At 34.4% G+C, this 19,462-nt stretch overlaps 1 protein-coding gene across 1 annotated transcript in view; it reads left to right on the forward strand.

The window, feature by feature from the left end:
• Nucleotides 1-1,858: 1,858 nt before the first annotated feature.
• Nucleotides 1,859-19,462, forward strand: part of mgl (low-density lipoprotein receptor-related protein megalin) — a 38,720-nt gene continuing 21,116 nt past the window's right edge. The window contains exon 1 of the mRNA XM_033342384.2: nt 1,859-2,491. Coding sequence (XP_033198275.1) covers nt 2,329-2,491 — 163 coding nt within the window. The 5' untranslated portion in view covers nt 1,859-2,328. The remainder of the gene's footprint in view (nt 2,492-19,462) is intronic.

A 19,462-nucleotide genomic window follows, 5' to 3' on the forward strand; every position in this document is an offset into this window, starting at 1 on the left:
TAGGTTACCTGGATGACAAATTATGTAAGATTAGCATGACTAAAATATTTAATATTTAATAAAAATATAGTGTACAAAAATTTAATAAAAATACAGCACGAGATGTATTAATTTTAAGGAATATTAAAGTCTTCGATGAAGATTAAAATGTATTAAGAGACTAGCGAATAATGTATTAGGAAATGTATTAAAAGACCAGCGATGTGCGGTATAATTCTATGAAGAGGAAGTGGAGAGATGTGGTATTTCCATGTAACTGGACAATAGAAAAGGTCGGGCATGTCTTGTGGTATTTGCTTTGACTAATAAATGCGTTTGCGAGAAAACGCAGGAGTCGGCAACGTGTCGTTCTCTCGAGCGGCACCACCGGGCACGGGTGGCACGAGTTCACGCTATACAATTTCATTCACAAACAGTGTACGTAAAGACAAATTGCAGGTTTCCCTCTCGAACACATGCCACTCCCAATTAATTCCTCCGCTACGTAGTTGATCCTCGTTTTTACTTGCAGATACTGAGATATTTGATCGCATACTTTTCCACTTCTATCATCCCTTAAATCTTTTTCAATCGAATATTAGACGGAGACTAATATTTATATAATAATAATATTTTATTAGAATAATAGTATTTTATTATTATTTTATTATAATATTTTAATATTTTAATAATAATATTATATTATTTTATTAATATTACAAATTTTTGTAATTTTCTTCCAATTGGAAAATCTGTTTTTAAAATATTATAAAAATATTTAGAAAATTTAAATACTACTTGCAAAAATTTGTTATTGTAGGAAAGTATAGGCAGGTTGGGTCATTTGGTCAATAAATGCGTTTCCGTACAAAAGAATTCAAAGAATGGATGCAGGTTTCAGATCTGTTAAGATCTATAGATGAAGTCAAGAGAGGTCTGAGGGACGATATTACCTGAGCTCAGGTAAATTCCTTCTGTTTACATTCGTTCTCTGCAACTTTTTTTTCGAAGGACAGGAAAACGAATCTTAAAAATGAAACACAATAAAGCTATCAATAAATTTTATATTATACGAAATGCAATATATTAAAATAATTAATAAGTTATTTTTTAAAAAATTCCACTCCCTTGACACGTATGAAGGATGTATGGTTTAAGAAGAATGATCTTTAGGTACAGTGGCTCGTGAAAGTATTCTCACACTTTTTATGAACATATTACATGTTATACGAACCATTTAAAAATTTCATTAGCGTTGTAATGGTAATAGCACTCAACTATCGTGATTATATTGTTCAAATTTGAAATGATTCTAAAAACGTATACGGAAGTTGCAAGATATTTGACAGCATATATTTCGTAGAGGTTACAAAAGTATTTAAGCAAATAGTTATTTAAAGTATTAGTAAATCACAGACATTAGTGAGACCATTTTTTATGTTTATTACATGCTTAAGGTGACTATTCTTATTCTATTTATCTTACAATTTTTATATCTATTTTCAGATTGGATTCAAATTTTGTCAATATGATCATGGGAGTCTTACCTCATTACAGTGTTCAGGAAATTTCAAAATGTTTTATATAACACGTACAATATAAGCATCAAAGTTTTCTGTGGCAAGTGTACGAATATTTGTTGCATTCCACTGTATGCATAGAGGAAATCGATCGTTTAAGTCGACTGCTAATCGATTATTTCCAATGATCGCCTTTTACGCCGTATTTAATATCCATGTCACAGCGTTCACAGGTATTCGCTAGTTAAATCCTATCTTAGTGGAGGATTTGTCACACGTGGTCCTTAGAGCCCTTTCACGCGCATGCGCGGTGACATCAGTCTCGAGCCCCTGTAATCGGCGCGTGTACACGCTTCGAAGTTAGTCGTTCGCTGACCGCGGCCGCGTTGATGTTGCGCGTGGGAGCCATGAACTGAACCCGAGAGTAGCTCGTGCTCTTTTCGCGTTCTTTTTTTTTCTTTTCCTTCGTCTTCCTTCCTGTACCAAGGGACCGTATTTGCTTTTCGTCTCGAGAAGAGCACGCACGCGCAACAGATAGTTTCTGCAACATCTGCTAACAAGTGTATTTTACAATCAACGTTTCTTAACCCTCAGAAAGGAACTTACAAAATTATCGCAAGTTCTGCGTTTCGAACATTCTTCGTTATCTCGTACAAAACACGTTCTTCTCCCACTATTTACATTGTTTTGTATATTTCCTGATTTAAAGTGTATTTAATAAAGTACAGTTTCGACTCGAGTCGAACGGTGTAACATTGTAAGAATCTTGGTGCCGGCAGAACAGTGGAGACAAAAATTGTGAGAAGTGTGCGGTGAGCAGGACTGTGCGATGGCAGTGGCTGCGGGGCCACGCCGGCCACGCACGCTCCTCTTCGGTGGTAAATATTCTTCCGGGAATACTTTTGGGACGAAGAACCTGTGGTCGGTCCTCGATGGGCTTTCACTGATCTTAGTCTTAGCCGGTGTCGCACAGGTTGCCGCCCTCAGGATGGGTAAGTGAATCTCCATTTCTTGGATGGTTACTTCACATTATTTACTTCTAGGGAAAAAACTGCTCGCGATGGTATCCCAATTAACACGTTCAATGTGGGGAAGTATTTTTACAATTACTATCTTTCAGAATGATGACCAGAAAAGATATTTTTTAGTTAGTTCTACTTAAAAAGTGGCTAGAACACATTAGATTTAGATTGTTGAGAAATACCTAAGAAAAGATGATATCGATATATGTGTCGACATCGTATTGAACATGTTAATTTCTTGCCTCGCAGTTTCATGACATAATAGCAGTGTCTCAGCATCACAGATTAGATTCATCTGGTCAACTTTGTAGACAATTCCAATAAATTCGAGCGAGAGATATAATGAAACGACGTGAATGCTATATTATTCTCGTAAGATTTTCTATCTAAGCCACGTGTCCCACCCAGTGGGACCCATATTATAAACCCATATTATAAATACAGCTCGAATGGAGAGCTCAATGGAGAATATGAGGCGCACACGACATTAAATCTGTTAAATAAACGTTAATCTATTATAGTCTGCAAAATAGTATCAGTTTCGAAATTTTGTAACATTATATATAGGGAAGTTGTCTTGGGTCGTAATCATAATCCGTGCCGTGATTGTCATTTAATATTATAAGGCAAGGGGTAAAATTCGTTCAATTTTTATACGAAATTGCACAGCAACCTGTTTGCGATCACGAGCGTCTGCGCATACATACCGCGCATAGATCGATGTTTTTCAATATGAATCCTTGCGACTTCGAAAGGAACCGTTAAAACGTTCGATGACAGCTATCGAGTTTCCACGCATGTAGTTTTACTATTTTCAGAATAGTAGAATGATTATTGAATAGCAGCTTATTTTAGTCTTGAATTTAGCCTAATGAAATGATTTTTGTTTGGTCTTATGAATCATGTTTTTATTTCTTCTTTTTTATCTTATTGAACGTTGCATGGTAACAATTGCGTGCACAAAAAGCACAAATAGCTAACCTATCAACTATTATCGTTTATTACCATTCTGCGAAGTTTCATGTTTAATTATCAATTCTACAAAGTCAAATATACGTACACACTCTCGTTGGCCTTTGTTCCGTTGGATGAATGAAGATTTGTTTGCTTTGATGCGCAAGAAATAATTGAATCCCTTCTTTTTTTTCTCTCGTATGTGGTTTAATTTATATCTCTCTGTCGCATGGTTTTATGGTTGAATATCTTAGAAGTTTCTTAGAACCACATAGTTGATACGCAATCGATTAATTGAATCTCTAGTTTTCTTTTAACATAACCCAGGTTAATAAATCTTTTAGGATGATAAAAGTTAGATAAATTTCATGGATTAAAAAAATTGTCAACAATGTGAATGATTTAGATAAGAGATAACATTTCAGAAAATGGTGTGCAAATACAATGTAATATTTTGCAAAAATTAAATATTATGGTGTGATGTGTATATTTCAATTTATCGTGGCTCCCGCAAAGTGTGCAAAATATAGAGGATTCGCGTGGCAATCAACATGTTAAAATAATCTCGTTCTCTTTTCATATGTGTATGAAAAATATCCCGAAGGATGACAAACAATTGATAATGCGAGAAAAGAGCTGATTACTGTGAATGAGGATGCTAAAAAAATTATAGGGTGACGCAACCGCTGATGACCTCAAAATTACTTTTATGACCCCTTTCAAGGCCATTATTACTCTCGATATTGAAACGTCTTTTAATTTTCGAAAAACGTGTATTTATTTATTGTTTGTGCTTTAATTAATTAATTAACAACAAATCTACTTAAATACAATTGTACAGAAAGAAGTTTTTTAGATTGTTCAAACAACTTATTTTCATCTTATGCATATTCTTTTATAATTTTTGAATTTCTGGTTTTAAATGGAGTTGGTTGGTTGCAGCGGCGTGAAATTTTAGAAATGGTTAGAGTGGCCATTCTCGATCTAATTCTGGTTCTGTTACAAATGCTATACCGTCGAGATTGCGGTCGTTTTTGCATCGAGGCATCTCCGGCCACTGCTTTCTCTGCTCCCCGCTAGGTGTACGACTTATCGCGTGTGCTTTTCCTCGGGCGTCCGACTTTTTAAAAATCCCACCTCGCATGAGAATGCAGTTAACGAATCGAGTTGAATTTACCGTTAACCCCGTTGCTGCCGCGACTTTTGTTCAATGTAACGCGATTCTAATCCCTAAACTGCGAAAAGTCACTGGAATTTCGAAATCATTGAAACCATCGAATCTTCGTTTATTAAATATGATTCGGAGAATTATAAAGGCAAAACTAAGAATTTGCAAAGTAAAGGTATTTTAATCTTCAGAGAAGAGTTAGTTACTGGAATTTTGAAATCACTGAAACCATCGAACCTTCTTTCGAATCTTCACTTGCTGAATACAGTTCGAAAAACTATATAAATCAAAATAGAAATTCAAGGAATAGGCAAATTAAGGATACTCAAATTCATGTTTTGTCACATAACCTCAACTTGTACATTTTATTGTACGAATGAAAAAAAATATCTGAACATGTTTTTTTATATCTAGAGTGAATTTATGATCAAATTAAGACGCAGAGAAAAAAGCGCTTGTATTTTGGATACAAAAACAAAGAACTTTGCGCGTTTTATTGCGCGCGGATATGGAATGATATATATATATATATATATATATATATATATATATATATATATATATATATATATATACACATATATATGAGAGGAAAAGGAAGAAGATAAATAATGACCTCGAGATTCGAAGGTAGTTTTCTGTGAAAGGTAAAATGTACAAGTTGACCTTTCCGGGTAGCAGAAGTTAAATTTAGCAGTATTGCCGGTCCTGTTTCTGTCCAAGCACAATGCGATTAATAAAAGTGCAGCAGAACAATTCAATCGTTAAAAATTATGAAAATTTTTATTATGAGATGTACAAAACAGATTTTTTATGTGCACAGCGCATACGCATATTTATGCTTGGTCAACGAAAAATGACAGTTATTCGGCACAAGTTGTTACACCATCTGGTCACATGAAACTCGAAGAAAATGCAAACGGATGTAAAACAGGCAAATATTTGTAATGCGGTTTTATTTTTCTTAACAAACATTGCTTATGAATATTAAAATGTCTTATCAGCTGAGAAATAACATGTTTTGCAATACACAATTGCTCAGGAAAGTAATTTGCGCAATTGCAAAATTTCTTTATAAATATATCATCCGTATTATACAATACATTTTGAAATTTCATTAGCGTTCTACTGAGATATGATCATCATGATTATATTGGTAAAATTTACAAATATATGTATGTACATGGAGTTACAAGATATCGACCCAAATAATATAGGAGGATCAAATTAGTTCCTAAAATTCAATAACATGGAATATTTGAAAAAAGATGAGCAAAGACAAGTAGATAAATATGTAGTACGTAACACTCGTAACATGGCGCTAGTGTCGTCACGCATGAAGGTTTTCTATGGAGAGCATTTGTATACTTCCCTAAGCCACTGTATGCGTGAAATCTTAAACGAGGAGTGGGTCGTCCGCCAAACTGTCTTAGACGTTTCGACGCGTTTTCTTATCCTCTAATCCGTCCGGAAGGCAACGAACACAGTCCGATGATCGTTGCCGCAAACGAAATAAACACAGATGAATGCTGTGTGGCCACGCAATCTTTACGAAACCGGTTCCACTTGTAGCCTTAGTTTGCGTGTAAACTGATCGTGATTTTTTTGAGAACCGAACTAGTGCTAGTTCTACACAAGCTCCTCCGTTTCTATTCGACGATTTCACGTGAAATTTTTTCACCAAACCGTAAAATATAGCTGTATGATTTCAACAGACAAATTGAGATTATTATAAATTAGTAATTACTTATTTCAAACGACAACGGAAAGATCTCGAGATTTTGAAATGCTATTCTACCAGTGAGGTTTTTCTTCCTTTTTGGATTTTTCTTTCCTTCCTTGGATTGATTATATCTAATTAGATTTTATTAAGTACTCACTTGAACGATCGAATGATCGATACGATCGAGGGCTACCGTGACGCGCTGCATCTAATGCGCCATTCGCACAGGTCCAAGTTTTGTGGAGAGAGAAAAACCGGTTTTTCGAACTCGTAGTAAACACGACGAAGGAGAATGCTCCGAATTCTCGAGGACTCCCATACCTTGGGCTTCTTCTAAGCTTTGTTTTATAATGTTTCACGAAAATTTTCCTTCTTAGCAGAGTTATACTCTAAAATCTCGTAATTGACCGCCATCTTGGTCCATCTCCATTTGGTGTCGCTATACATCGCTGTTAGTAAATTGAACTACTTTGCGAATGTACAACGAAAGTTATCATTATTGCTAGATCTTTATTTTATTTTCATTAAATTTGTTAACAATAATAAAGCTGGCTTTACATTAGTCCAGTCGCTGGATCAAACGATTATATTTCAGTTGATTGACTAGAAATCGATCAATGTTTACATTCTTGAAGTGTTAAATTAGATACATTACTACACTTCAGCCAGTACTGGATCTCTATATGTTTCCAGTAATGCTGGGGATGAACAGTCGATTGGAAACTTTCAATACAGTCGTTGGACTGGATTGTTCACTGGAATGACGGTACTGTACTGAAATGAAAATACTGTCCACGTTATTCTTGTTACGATTCGATGCTGGATTGGATCACTGGACTGGAAAGTTACTGAACCAATGTAATCTCAGTTTAATTAAGTACAAGGCTCTATATGCATAAGAACCCTGTAGAAATATTCTATGTAGAGTCAAGGACAAAACATAAGTGGATAGATAGTGGAAGTATGAATGAACTTTAATCGAACTAGTACTAATATTATATATTTAAGTTTTATTTATTATATTATAATACATACATTATTTAGTAAAAAATCGCAATTAATATTTATGTGAACAAGCTGTGTTTAACGAAACTTCATTCAGACTTACATTCTTTTTTTCCTTTTATACTTATTTTTATTTATGGTAAATGATAAGACGAAGTACGAACTTGTAAATTGGTATAATATTCGTTCGGTTCGTTAGATTTCTTCTAGGAAAAAAAATCCTTCTCTGTTGCTTCTGCAAATGAGCAAAAAAAGTATCGGTCCACATACATATGTAGATCTACCGCGCCTACCGGAACCGATAACACATTGGTGCGAATCGTGGATTTAAATGCCCCAGCCTTGAGAGGTTAAACGTCAATTTCGAATAAATGATAAATGATAAATCGGCTGAGGTCAGTTGAAAACCTTTGTAGCCAGATAATTGAATTTAAAGATCAATGAAAAGTGTATCACTACATTAGAACGTCTTAATCGTACACTTGTCTAACATATTTCTATAGGTTAAATCGTTACTTTAATTAAAACTTTCTTTTATGGTTTTTGAAATTAAATTCCAATTATGAAGAAACGTGATGTATGCATGGGATTGTGTTTTGTATTCCAGAAGATCAGTGAACTACCCAAAGACCCGAAAATATGAAAAAAGATCCGTATAGTCGTGTATCTGAGTAACTCGATCCCGTTTTGTATGATCGCCATATTGTATTTCAACACGCACCACGAAACGAACGTATATATCTTTCCGTGTTCTGGGAAGCGAATTAACGGTAGCTGGACCAACAGATTTTTCAACTGAAATTTTAATAACACTTTAAAAGATGAAGTCTAGCGACTATAATATATCTAATTAAAATTTTGGTATTTTCGTATCCAATTTTGGTAACTGCAACACCGTGAAATATATAAATAATATATATAATAAAATTTTCAAAAAAATTGCACATTATTCAATTTCAGCAATTAGACCACCGCCAAATAGAGTTTATAATTGGTATGTTTCACGATTATTAATCAAGATTATTATTGACAAGGTTTATTTTTTATTTCTAGACAACGGAATACTTTTTTAAAATCTTAATGACCAGATATACATATCACCCTGACATATTGAACTTAAAATAGTGTTATTCTCTCGTTTACGTCAATTACATTGAAATTTTACAATGCAATATTATTTACTAGATAAGCATTAGACAAGCGTCTATTAATATAGTGATTTTGCGTTGTATCACCAAGAGAGAATAAATACGTAAGTACGTTTTATCTTTCTAGAAAATGCGCCAATCGTATTCCAGTAACGTAATGACTGTGACACATAAGCATTTCCAAACAAGAATTGAACTCGTCCCCAACAGACGAAACGCAGTGCGTTTAATATCATCTTCATTATAAAAGTAATAGATGAGACACGATGCATGTGACTTCAGTTTCGTTAAAAATATAATAGATGAAACGCGATGCGTTTAATTTTGTTTTCATAATGAAAATAATGATCAAAATTAAATACATTTTTCTTCATTCATATACTATCGTACAAAGATTAAGATTAAAGCGAGGTATGTATCTACAACAGAGGAGGAACTTTCTCCTTCTTTGGAAGAAGAAGGAAGGAATTAGAGCTTACAAACTCAGACAACTCTCGAGTGCAAGGTGCTTGGGTTTCATCGACCCACTGATTCGTGCTACTTCTTTTTCTCGTGCTAATAACTGCACGCGCATCGTGCACGAGCATCTACCAGCCTGGATAACAATAAAATACGAATAGCACGCAATACCAGTTAATAAATCACTGGCTAAGAAACATCCTTCATTAATGTAAAATACTCTTATTTAAATTATGTTTAATTAGACCAATAGAAATCTTTAATTAGCCTTTCAAATAATTCCTTTTTCAGAATCAGACCAAACGAGTGCTTTTTGTTCTAGATACCTTTTATTTTTGCTGCAAAATAAACTGGCATTTTCTAATCAAATAATTCAGCCGAGGTTCTTCAGCGATCGTGAATTTAATGATTTTCCATCGATGTACCGCTATCCTCTTGTGTATTCAGGAAACATCGTTTCCTTTGACCTCAAAGAAAAAAACGAAGCGCGTCTAAGTTGGGACGCTAGTACATTTAGATTAGTGAAAATATTTTTTAGAAATCCCTAGAAAGGATTTTGTGATACTTCCTTCTTCTGTTTTATTTTTAATAACCTTCAGTTATACGTTTCGCGTATAGGTTGTGTCACATATAAACGACTACTTGATTGAATAGATGTTTGAAGCTACTACAATCAGTTCATTCTTCAATATATACTTAAACTATATGCATACGATTTCTATGTCGTAAAAGCCGTTACTACCAGTCGTAGTCATAAAGTATCGGTAACTGTCGATAGCCGGTTAATAATAATCGTAACAGTGAGCATTATATGAATCTAGGTTTTAATAATATTCGTCCGAATCATTAATCAAGTTTTGCACATATTCACATACATAAATATACAAATATTACTTTTTATAAAAAATGTAATCAAAAATTCAATTATTCTTTTGGAAGCTTGACTTCTTTATGATTAGACAAAAGTATTAGGTATAGGGAATATAAGAAATTATGGATACATAGAATATGTAAATAACAAAAATATAACATGTATAGGGAATATTTATTTTAGATACTGTACAGGTATGTTGGTAATATCATATATTCTACGTATTCATAATTGTTGTATTTTCTATATTTATTATTTCTACCTAAATTTCTCAGAGAGTAATTTCTAAATACTACTAAATACTGCCCTATTTTTCTAGGGATCTTTATTAGGGAAATTAATTGTATAGTGAATTGTAAAATTGTAAATGACGATTGGTAAAAGTGGGTGCGAAATTTAACTGTGGCATAGCACGCTCCTCTAATATTTAATGCATAGACGTTGCTACTAGTAGTATAGATGTATATGTGTATATGGCATGTGCGAAGCCATAACGATTATATTTGCTTTAGCGTTTTTTTTTTTTCGAGCCTTTCCAGTTCACGGTCGATGGACTGTGTGAACTTGTGACAGGTTCTTCGTATTAAAGCGGATCAAGTTTAACATTTTCGAGAGAATTTATAAAGACCGCAATTATTGTTCATTATGAAAAAGTCGGCTCTGTTTAAGTCTCGTATTTTTACCAACAATAAAACGCTTAAATCGGTATATGGCTATGCTCTCAGCCGTGTAAAGTGTGCCATTGCGAATTACTCTCCACTCTGGGTAAAAACTAAGAGTTCGAGAAATTTATTCAGTGAAATGGTGTTGTTTAGTATCTCCGTACCCATAAAAAATTGATTATACCCCAAAGTCACTTCTTGTAAGATTTTTACATTTTAGGAGCTGTTTTATTGAAATCACGTAAATTTACGGAAGCCAATAATCTTTCAAGTATAACATTCTCAAAAATGGAGGCCCATATGAAATGTTTTTCAAATAAAACCTAGTGTCTTTAAAACATCATATATCTCATCAAAATAAAATCCACATGATTCAATGTACTTTCCCAATGAATTATTTCACTTAATTCTTCTAGATTTATGAAAATTGCCATTTCTAAAATCCAACAATATTTAATGAAATTATTATTATTAAATTTAAAAAAATTTGCTTTTAACCCCCTTCATCTATCAGTGGTAATCTTTCCAAATTTAAAACAATAACAAAATTTGGATATTTTTATTATAAAACCTATGACCCAATAACATTGTTAATTAATACAATTTATGAACACGAATGTCGTATCAAGTGTCTTTATTTTCAATGTATGTAACAATTGATTAGAGCACAATATTGACGATACTGCCCCATCAAATTAAAAATTCTGAGCATTGAAGTTTTATATGAATTAATCTAACCTATTTGTGTGTAATATTTAGATATAATTTAGATGAAATGAAGTCTCGTTATGGAGGACTGTCGCGGTGATTTCGTGGCAACTCGCGCAGGAAATGTTTCGTAGCGAAGCTGTCGTAGGCGAAATATCCTGGCCGATACCTACGGAGCCGAGCCAGGTTGGCAGGTTTGAGGCTGGCAGGTAAAGTCGGTAGGCGGATCGAGGTTCATTGACCTCGGCCTAGCGGCCGACCGGATAGCGGGACCATGCCTCCCCGATTCTACGTTCTCCTTCTGCCTTCTCTACACCTTCCTTCCTTTCCTTCTCTTTCTCTCCGTCTTTGTTTCTTTGTTTCTATGTCCCTGGTGCACGGTTCGCGTGTTGCGATATCGGCCTCGCGATTGCCGGTCTTTCGGAAACCGGTGAGAGAGGTTAACTCTCGTAAGACGATCTCCGACGATGTTTTTGTGTCTCATAAGAAACTCGTCATGGTATATAATTGAAACCACTGCACAGATGATCCCACGTGAAATAGCGAGACGAATTTGTGGAACGAAGTTTTTTCGTCGGCAATGCGTTTTCGAATAGACGGCATTTAAAAATTCAGGCTATGTGCGCGTACAGTCGATTATTGATCACCAGTCGCGCATCGCGCGCCCATTTCGAAACGTAATTTCCGCGGGAACGATAAATTAAAAGAAAAATTGTATTCTACACCTATGATCGATGTTTTTTTACATAGCTACGTTACTTGGAATGATAATACTTACGTACTTCGATATTTATGGGCATACGGTAATTAAGCAGAACGTTCAATTACAGTAAATGCATTCTTATCTGAACGAGTAACCGATCAATTAAAGCCAAGCTAAATGATAAATCGGTGATTAGTGCATGTTATATATAATTGATGGATAGGTTATGCGCGCGATAAGTAAGTAAATACAAGGTTGAATGAACGATTGAATAAGTGCACAGACAAAGAGGATAAAAGTACAGGAGATCCCATTGATTCGTCCACAGGTCGATCGCGTGGGAAACTGCAACTTTCACCCATGGGATTATGAGAGAGCTCGGATCTAGCGATTCTGGAGTGCCGTTGACTGAATTGCAATTCTTAATGTCAGCATGCAAAGCTAGTATGCCTCGACCAGTTGATTTATCTATTATTTTCTCTTTATGTCAACTTTCAGTATACTATTGTGTATATATATATATATGTATTGCATACAACGCATACATGCGATTATTCTTGGAACACTTGAGTGTTTATCCTCATCGTCCGCTAATTGAACTCAACTTTGACGATTTAATAACCGTCACGATTCAATTTCATTCGTTAACCTAGCCCCACACGGTATAACAGTTGCGTGAAAAGGATAAAATAGGAAGAAACGATAGTACGTGAAAAGGTGACAAAGTCGATAATGTAGAATAGCTTCGGATATCTCCGTTTGGCGCGCCTTGTGTTTCGTTTTGTACTCTGAGCCGAACTTTCACGATAATGGCGACTGTCATGGAAGAATTATCCTAAAATTTATCTTTTTTCTGGCCTTGCTGAAAAGAAAATAGCTCGTGATCGTTATCATATTTATCTACGAAAATGATGACTTTAAAAGCTTTAGACTGAAAAATCGTACAGTAAAAAGGGACAGGGGTAGCTATCATAGAACTTAACCAGAGTCATCGTAAATGTGAATTGTGGCGGACGACCTGGAAACCTTTAGGAAGGCGCATCGAGCCACGATCGAAGAATATCAACGAGAAAGAATGCGAATGCCGGGCCTCGCGTTGTCTATTCAAGATTCTTGGCTTTTCTTTCCTCGACCCTAGAGACTCCATTGGATCACTCCTCCTTTCTAATTTACGAGTAACCATGTTTTTCAAAAGTCTACTGCAATCGCATATTCTACTACAGTACTCTGTAATATAATACCAATGTATATATGTTGTATAATTACAGAAAAGTATTACAATATATATTACTATATTACATTAAAAATATTTACATTGGTATCATCATACGTTTCAATATATTGACTATAATAATGCTGCTATACTAACTTAACACTAACATTACCAGGTCAAATGAACGGTTTCAAAATTTAATTTGAAATTGTACATTCATTGTTATTTCTTTTGTTCATCTAACTTTATATATATATATATAATATAATACACTATAATACAATACTATAGTATATACCAGCATATTGCATTTGAAGTATTTATACTATTTTATTATATCATAATTTTAATGAATGATAAGCTACTGATGAATAGACGAACAGAAATGATTAGTGAAAACCTAATCCCAATCTTATTAGTTTATTAGAAAGAAATTGATTTAATCGTATCAGGCTAGAGAATAGGTTGCATTGTGCAGTTTATATTTTAGCGAGGAGAAACGCGCGGTGCACATCGAAGGCTGACGATGTCGGCTTTATAAAGCGGAATCGGCTCTAACGAAAGGAAGTGCACCGCGGTGCGCTATGATGGTTGAAATTGGAACGGGCATACAATAAACCCTCATTGCTTGAAACAAAGCCATCTCGAGAGTTTGTCCGTGTTCTTTTTTATCCACAACGATTATTATCGATAATACAGAACCCCTTATGCAACCACTGCAACTGAAATATTAGAAATCATTCACGTAATGCTGTATGCTGTTCAATAATATCTTAGAACTAATTATGGAACTTATTAATAATTTACAGAATTAATAAAAAAAAAACAAGTCTAACCCTTAACTGGTATCATTGGGTCAGTGGAGACTATAGCAATCTAAGATTAGATTATTTATTTTTGGGAATTTTTGATTTAATTTAACTTCATTTAATTTAATATACAATAAAATTAAATAATTTAGATTCTGACGACCTGACATAAGTTATCATAGTTGTCCATAACCTAATGATACTGTTCGAAGGCAAACAAAAATTTAAGTAGTTTAATGGTATAAATAATGTGATAAAAGGAATTAGAAAAATATTGTTTTTGTAGGATCTTTATTGGGAAATTTTCATTAAGGTTAGGTTATGCTGATGAATAGACGTTGGTCTAGTATTACAAGCCGAAAGTTCTGAGTGAATTGAGCAAGTCGGATCAACGAACGATGGCGACTGGTAGGCAATCGAGACGCACGTAAATAGGTGTGCCATTCAACCGTTCGACTCATACCTACTGTACTTGTAGTACGTGTCTACAAGGCCACGGAGAGACGAATGTTCGATTAATACCGCGGGTGAAGGGAGCTTCTTTAAGCACCGTTCACAATATTCTATTTGCTACGCGACCACTTTTCAACCCCTCGGGTCATTTCTTATATTTATTATCCACTTTAACCTATACACTTGAGAAAGAAACGAGTTGTAAATAGATGGTTGATTATGAGGCATTTATATGTTTTTGCGAACATAACTAAAGAAATGGAATTTAAATAGAAGTTTACTTCGTTTACCAAGTATTGTAATAAATACTCTACTTTGGATAGCATACATATTTTGACGCCTTTAAATTTCCCATGAATGTATGAAAATCCATAACGTAGTTATAAATATCACAAAATATTTATCATCTCTTACGTATTAATCTCAAAAATAATTAAGTACGGAGTTTCAATTTTTGACTGTTCTTTCAATCGTGTAAAAATTAAAAATCTCTACTGTAGATAAATAGATTTCACATAGGACGACACCTATGTAAAAACCCATGAAGTTCGACAAAATTGTTTGTCGCCCTCATAAGGGAATGCTTTATTTAAAATGATTAAAATTGTGGATTTTCATGGATTTATGGGAAATTTTAAGATGCAGAAATGCACATAGTACATACAGTATAAGTACTCACTGTAATATGTAGTGGGCGAAACAAATTTTTGTATAAACATCATTTTTTTTTATTACGTACAAAAATATAAATTTGCATAAAGCACCGGCTCCCTAGAAACAACAATCGAGTTGAATAAGTTACTTTGAATATAGTGAATTTAATTAATCTAGGGAAAGTAATTCTCTCCATGGATACCTGAAAGTTTCGAAAACAGCGCCAAATACAGGCGCGACGTACGAAAGTATTGAGTCAAGTAAGAACTATTGTTTCGTTTTTATCTTTGTTTCTTTCGAGGTAAAAAGGTTAGCGATAGTTTTATAAAAGGATCGCATGACCATAAACGCTACGGGTAGTGGGAAAAACAAATTTGATGCCATTTAAAGGCATGCTTTCTATGAAACCTTATAAAATGTCCATTTACTAAATATTACTTAAAGTACAGTATCAAAATACCTTCAAGAGAAAAGATAAACTCTAACTCCTAACTCTATCCTAAAATACATATAAATTAAATTTGGTTTAACTTCTAGGGGAAAAATTTGTATTACTTAACCTATACAATGTCATGTGTCAAGTTAATTTTTTATGTACATATAAAATTCCATTGTAGATTTAAAATATTTTTTCAACTCATTGTATAAATTAAAAATAATTAAAAGTAGTGATTAATATTCATTACTTCAATCTGCATAAAAATTTACGATTCGGTCCGATAAACAACGCATGCTTTGAACTTAATCGTAAAGTTTAAATGACAATTGCGAATCCTCTGTGTTTAGTGACTTTTTTCAATAGAATGATTTAGGGTATTTGAAGAAAACACAGAATACTTGTAAAACGTTTTAGCTATTTGACAAAGAATATCAATCGTGTAACAGATGGAAATTGAAGATTGAGTAACCAATTTATCTCTTAAATAATTTTGAACACGTAATCTTATTAGTATCGACGCTGAGGGCGATTGCATCAGTGGAGAAGACAGTGCAGCGTGGCATGGAATTAAGGTTGAACGTTCGCACCTTGTTTCAATATTCGATATATGTATATATATTTCGGGTCATCGTTCTCTTTCTTTCTTTGTTTGGTCATGAGGAATCTAGATTGGACGACATAACCAGGACAAGGCTGTATTTATCGGTCATCCGTTATATGACACGTCAAGATTCTTTGATTCCGTCGTAGACGCAAATTACCGGCTATTAAGCCGGCATTATGTTCCACCTTTTTTTACAGTCGATGTCTCGCGAACTCTTTTCACGGCTGAAGTCACGAAAAAATAGCGGAGAGCTGACTTGAAACAATAAAAGATATTACATTTGGTACCCATTGTATAATAATAACCTCGATTATTTATTACGAATTTAAATAACTCATAATATGGCGCTTACATTATGAAAAAAAGATTTAAAAAGAACTTTCGTCGCACGAATATCATGTTTTTGGTATGTATACTATAGTTTTGGTAAGACTTTAAATATTGGACTCGTTCATATTAGGAAGGAAGAATGCAACTGGCCAGCAACAAGTCTCCATGTGAGCAATTAAAGATTAAGACAGATTCCTGACACCAACTTCGCCATGTTAAAAAAAGTAGATCATGACCGGAGTTACTTCTGCCTTAATTTAATTACCACACCATAGATGTACTTGTACGTGTCTTAGAAATAAAACCATGGAAGCTACATATATTGTAATTGTAAACCGTCTTAATAGCGCTTCTATAGATCGTACTCGCAATGTTACAAGATTAGCCCTGAGTAATTAGACGCCTGGCTATATGTGTTCACATCAGACAGCCGGTGAAAGTGATTTCTAATCATTGAGACGTGTAAAAGTCAGACGTGTAAAAACAGTCTACTTTACGACTGTAGCATTGGTACAATGAATGCTTTATGTGTCCAGCTGACCGCTCTAGCATGGACTCTGATAAACATAAAATCTCATTTGTGCCAGACAATTGAATAATTGTTCCCTCGAGGACGACTAACCGATGAGCTTGACAATTACGGGATACCTTGATTGAATTTATCTATTTTCACGCAGGTCGTAAACACAGAACCATGGAATCTCGGATAGGAAGGAAAGAAATATTAGAAAAGTTATTAGATACTTCAAATCTACTGTGAAAGCGGAATTATATAGAATAATAATGATTAATAGGATAATAAGGAATTATATAGGGAAAAATTTGGAAATGTAAGAAAAGCTGCTAGATATTTACAATTTTCTTTAAAAAAATAATTATCGAATTTTGATCCATGTTTCTATGGATGATGGCTTTTATCCTTCTAATTTTAGTCAGCTTTGAAAATGATGATCCCAGGGTTCTAATTTTCGAAAATTTGTTGGTAATTTTCTCAATAGAAGTCTACCGAGGCTCTTGGTTAGAGAAGGTCGCGAGAGGATCGTACAAAAAAGATCGTGGCGTGGAACGAAGGTAGGCGAGTGCAGTTCTCTGGGCTTCCTCCCCTCCTCGACTCTCCTCCACGATTCCTGATCGAGTCTCGCTGAGTCTGGCCGAGTCTACCGACGTGCTGTCGGTACCAGGGCGCACCGCCTGGTACGAGCGGTGCACTGCTCCCCCTCCAGCCCGTCACCCCCTTGGCTATGCTTGTCTTAGTTCGATCCATTGCTCTTCTCCGTCACTCCTGTTACTGATACAGCACACCTCTGTTCATGATGTACGCCGACAGAGATGAGAAAATTCGCAACCTGCGCGAGAACACAGAAAAGCGGACTGTTGCCATCGCCTTTCAATCGACTTGTTAAAAGATATCTTATAGTGCATATTTAAAATAGTTAGAGGATAGATACGAGTCTGTAATATAATTGAATTAGATTGGATTCGGTTTATGGGACTTATGTTTTAGTTATGTCAAGGAATTTTTATTTTTATAATATTGAAATAGAGATGAAATGGAGCATAATGAATAGGATTTAAAAATACATTTCTTTTCTTTTGAAGTACCATAAATGTAGAGTCACATTTGAGTAATGATTACAAACGAAATAAATTGAATTTGGTATAAGTACAGTCGTGAATGTAGAGTAATTATGAAGTTGGAATAGGTCAGTAATACGATATGGTCATAAATCTCTGCATAGTAGGATCATGGATATATGAAAGTACACATTAATTGCATCAACGTATGAAAATAAAAAGTAAGATGAGGTGATGTACATATCCCATGTCTTGTAAACTTGTTAGGGATTTAATTACTTCTATGTTTGTTTAACAACGTTTTATTCCATGTTTAGCAACATTTCTCACGAATCGAAGGTTTTATTTGTCGAAACTACAAGCATTCGCTGGAAATTCCAGGAAAACTTACTTAATATTTATAAAAACACGATTGCTATATGAAACGTGCCGTTCTTAGTTCCGCAAAGCATCGTATATCTTCCCGCCAAGAACACGTTCTCGCTGTTTTCGTGACGAGGAATAATAAAACTCTTCCGAATCAGATATGGCCGCGAAATGAAAACATTGATACTTTTTATCTCATATTTCTATCTGCCGGTTTTAGACTTCCTATCGTGTGACTTATAAATATCGCTTCTTAAAATTGCTATTAATCTTATTGGACTCATTTCTCGGTCAATGACACTGTGTCGTAGTACAGTCACTAAATCTTAACCTTAATTAGTACAGGAGTTCCAAAAAAATTTTTCTATATGGCGACGTGTCCTTGTAATTTTGTGACAGTAAGAGCCAATATTATTGAGCATACGTCATCGAACGAGAAAGGCTAAGCATCCTGTTGATGTTATCCTTGAAAGGATGCACATATACGGCAGGTAGGTACGTGCTAGATAACCGATTCCAGCTAGATTCCGTTGAGATTCTATCTGTTCGGTGCCAGTCGGTACCGTTCTATCTCCCATCCATGGACGATACTCTTTCTGTTTCTTCGTGTTGCCTTTTTCGTTACCCCACGCCATAAAAATTCTTCGATTAATTAGTTCAATTGAAATTTAGCCCCGTAACGAATTCTTGATATATTCTATTTTGGACTAGTAATTTTTTTTTAGTTATTGTTGGTATTTTATTTGAAATCCAATGGAAGGATATTTGGATTATCCTGGAATTGAACTTCATAAAGTATATGTATAGAATTTTGTGAAATAAAATTTGATTTTTATAACATTTTTCCAGAATGCTACAGTTTCAAGCAGGAATTCTATAGAATAAATTTATTACCCTTTTTAAATTTATTTTGCATGGTAACTTTTTTGTTTGTTATTAACGCGTTGTGTATTTAAAAAATATTGCCTTTTATGAATATCAAAGAAGCTTAAAGTGGAGGATAAAAAGAAAGTAAGATACATGAATTAGATAACGTCGCAGCAATTCGTCGTGAAAATATCTTATGTTAAAATTTTGTAATTTGCGCCCTCGTAATT

This window comes from Bombus vancouverensis, chromosome 16, assembly GCF_051014615.1.
Source record: "Bombus vancouverensis nearcticus chromosome 16, iyBomVanc1_principal, whole genome shotgun sequence".
Lineage (NCBI taxonomy): Eukaryota > Metazoa > Arthropoda > Insecta > Hymenoptera > Apidae > Bombus > Bombus vancouverensis.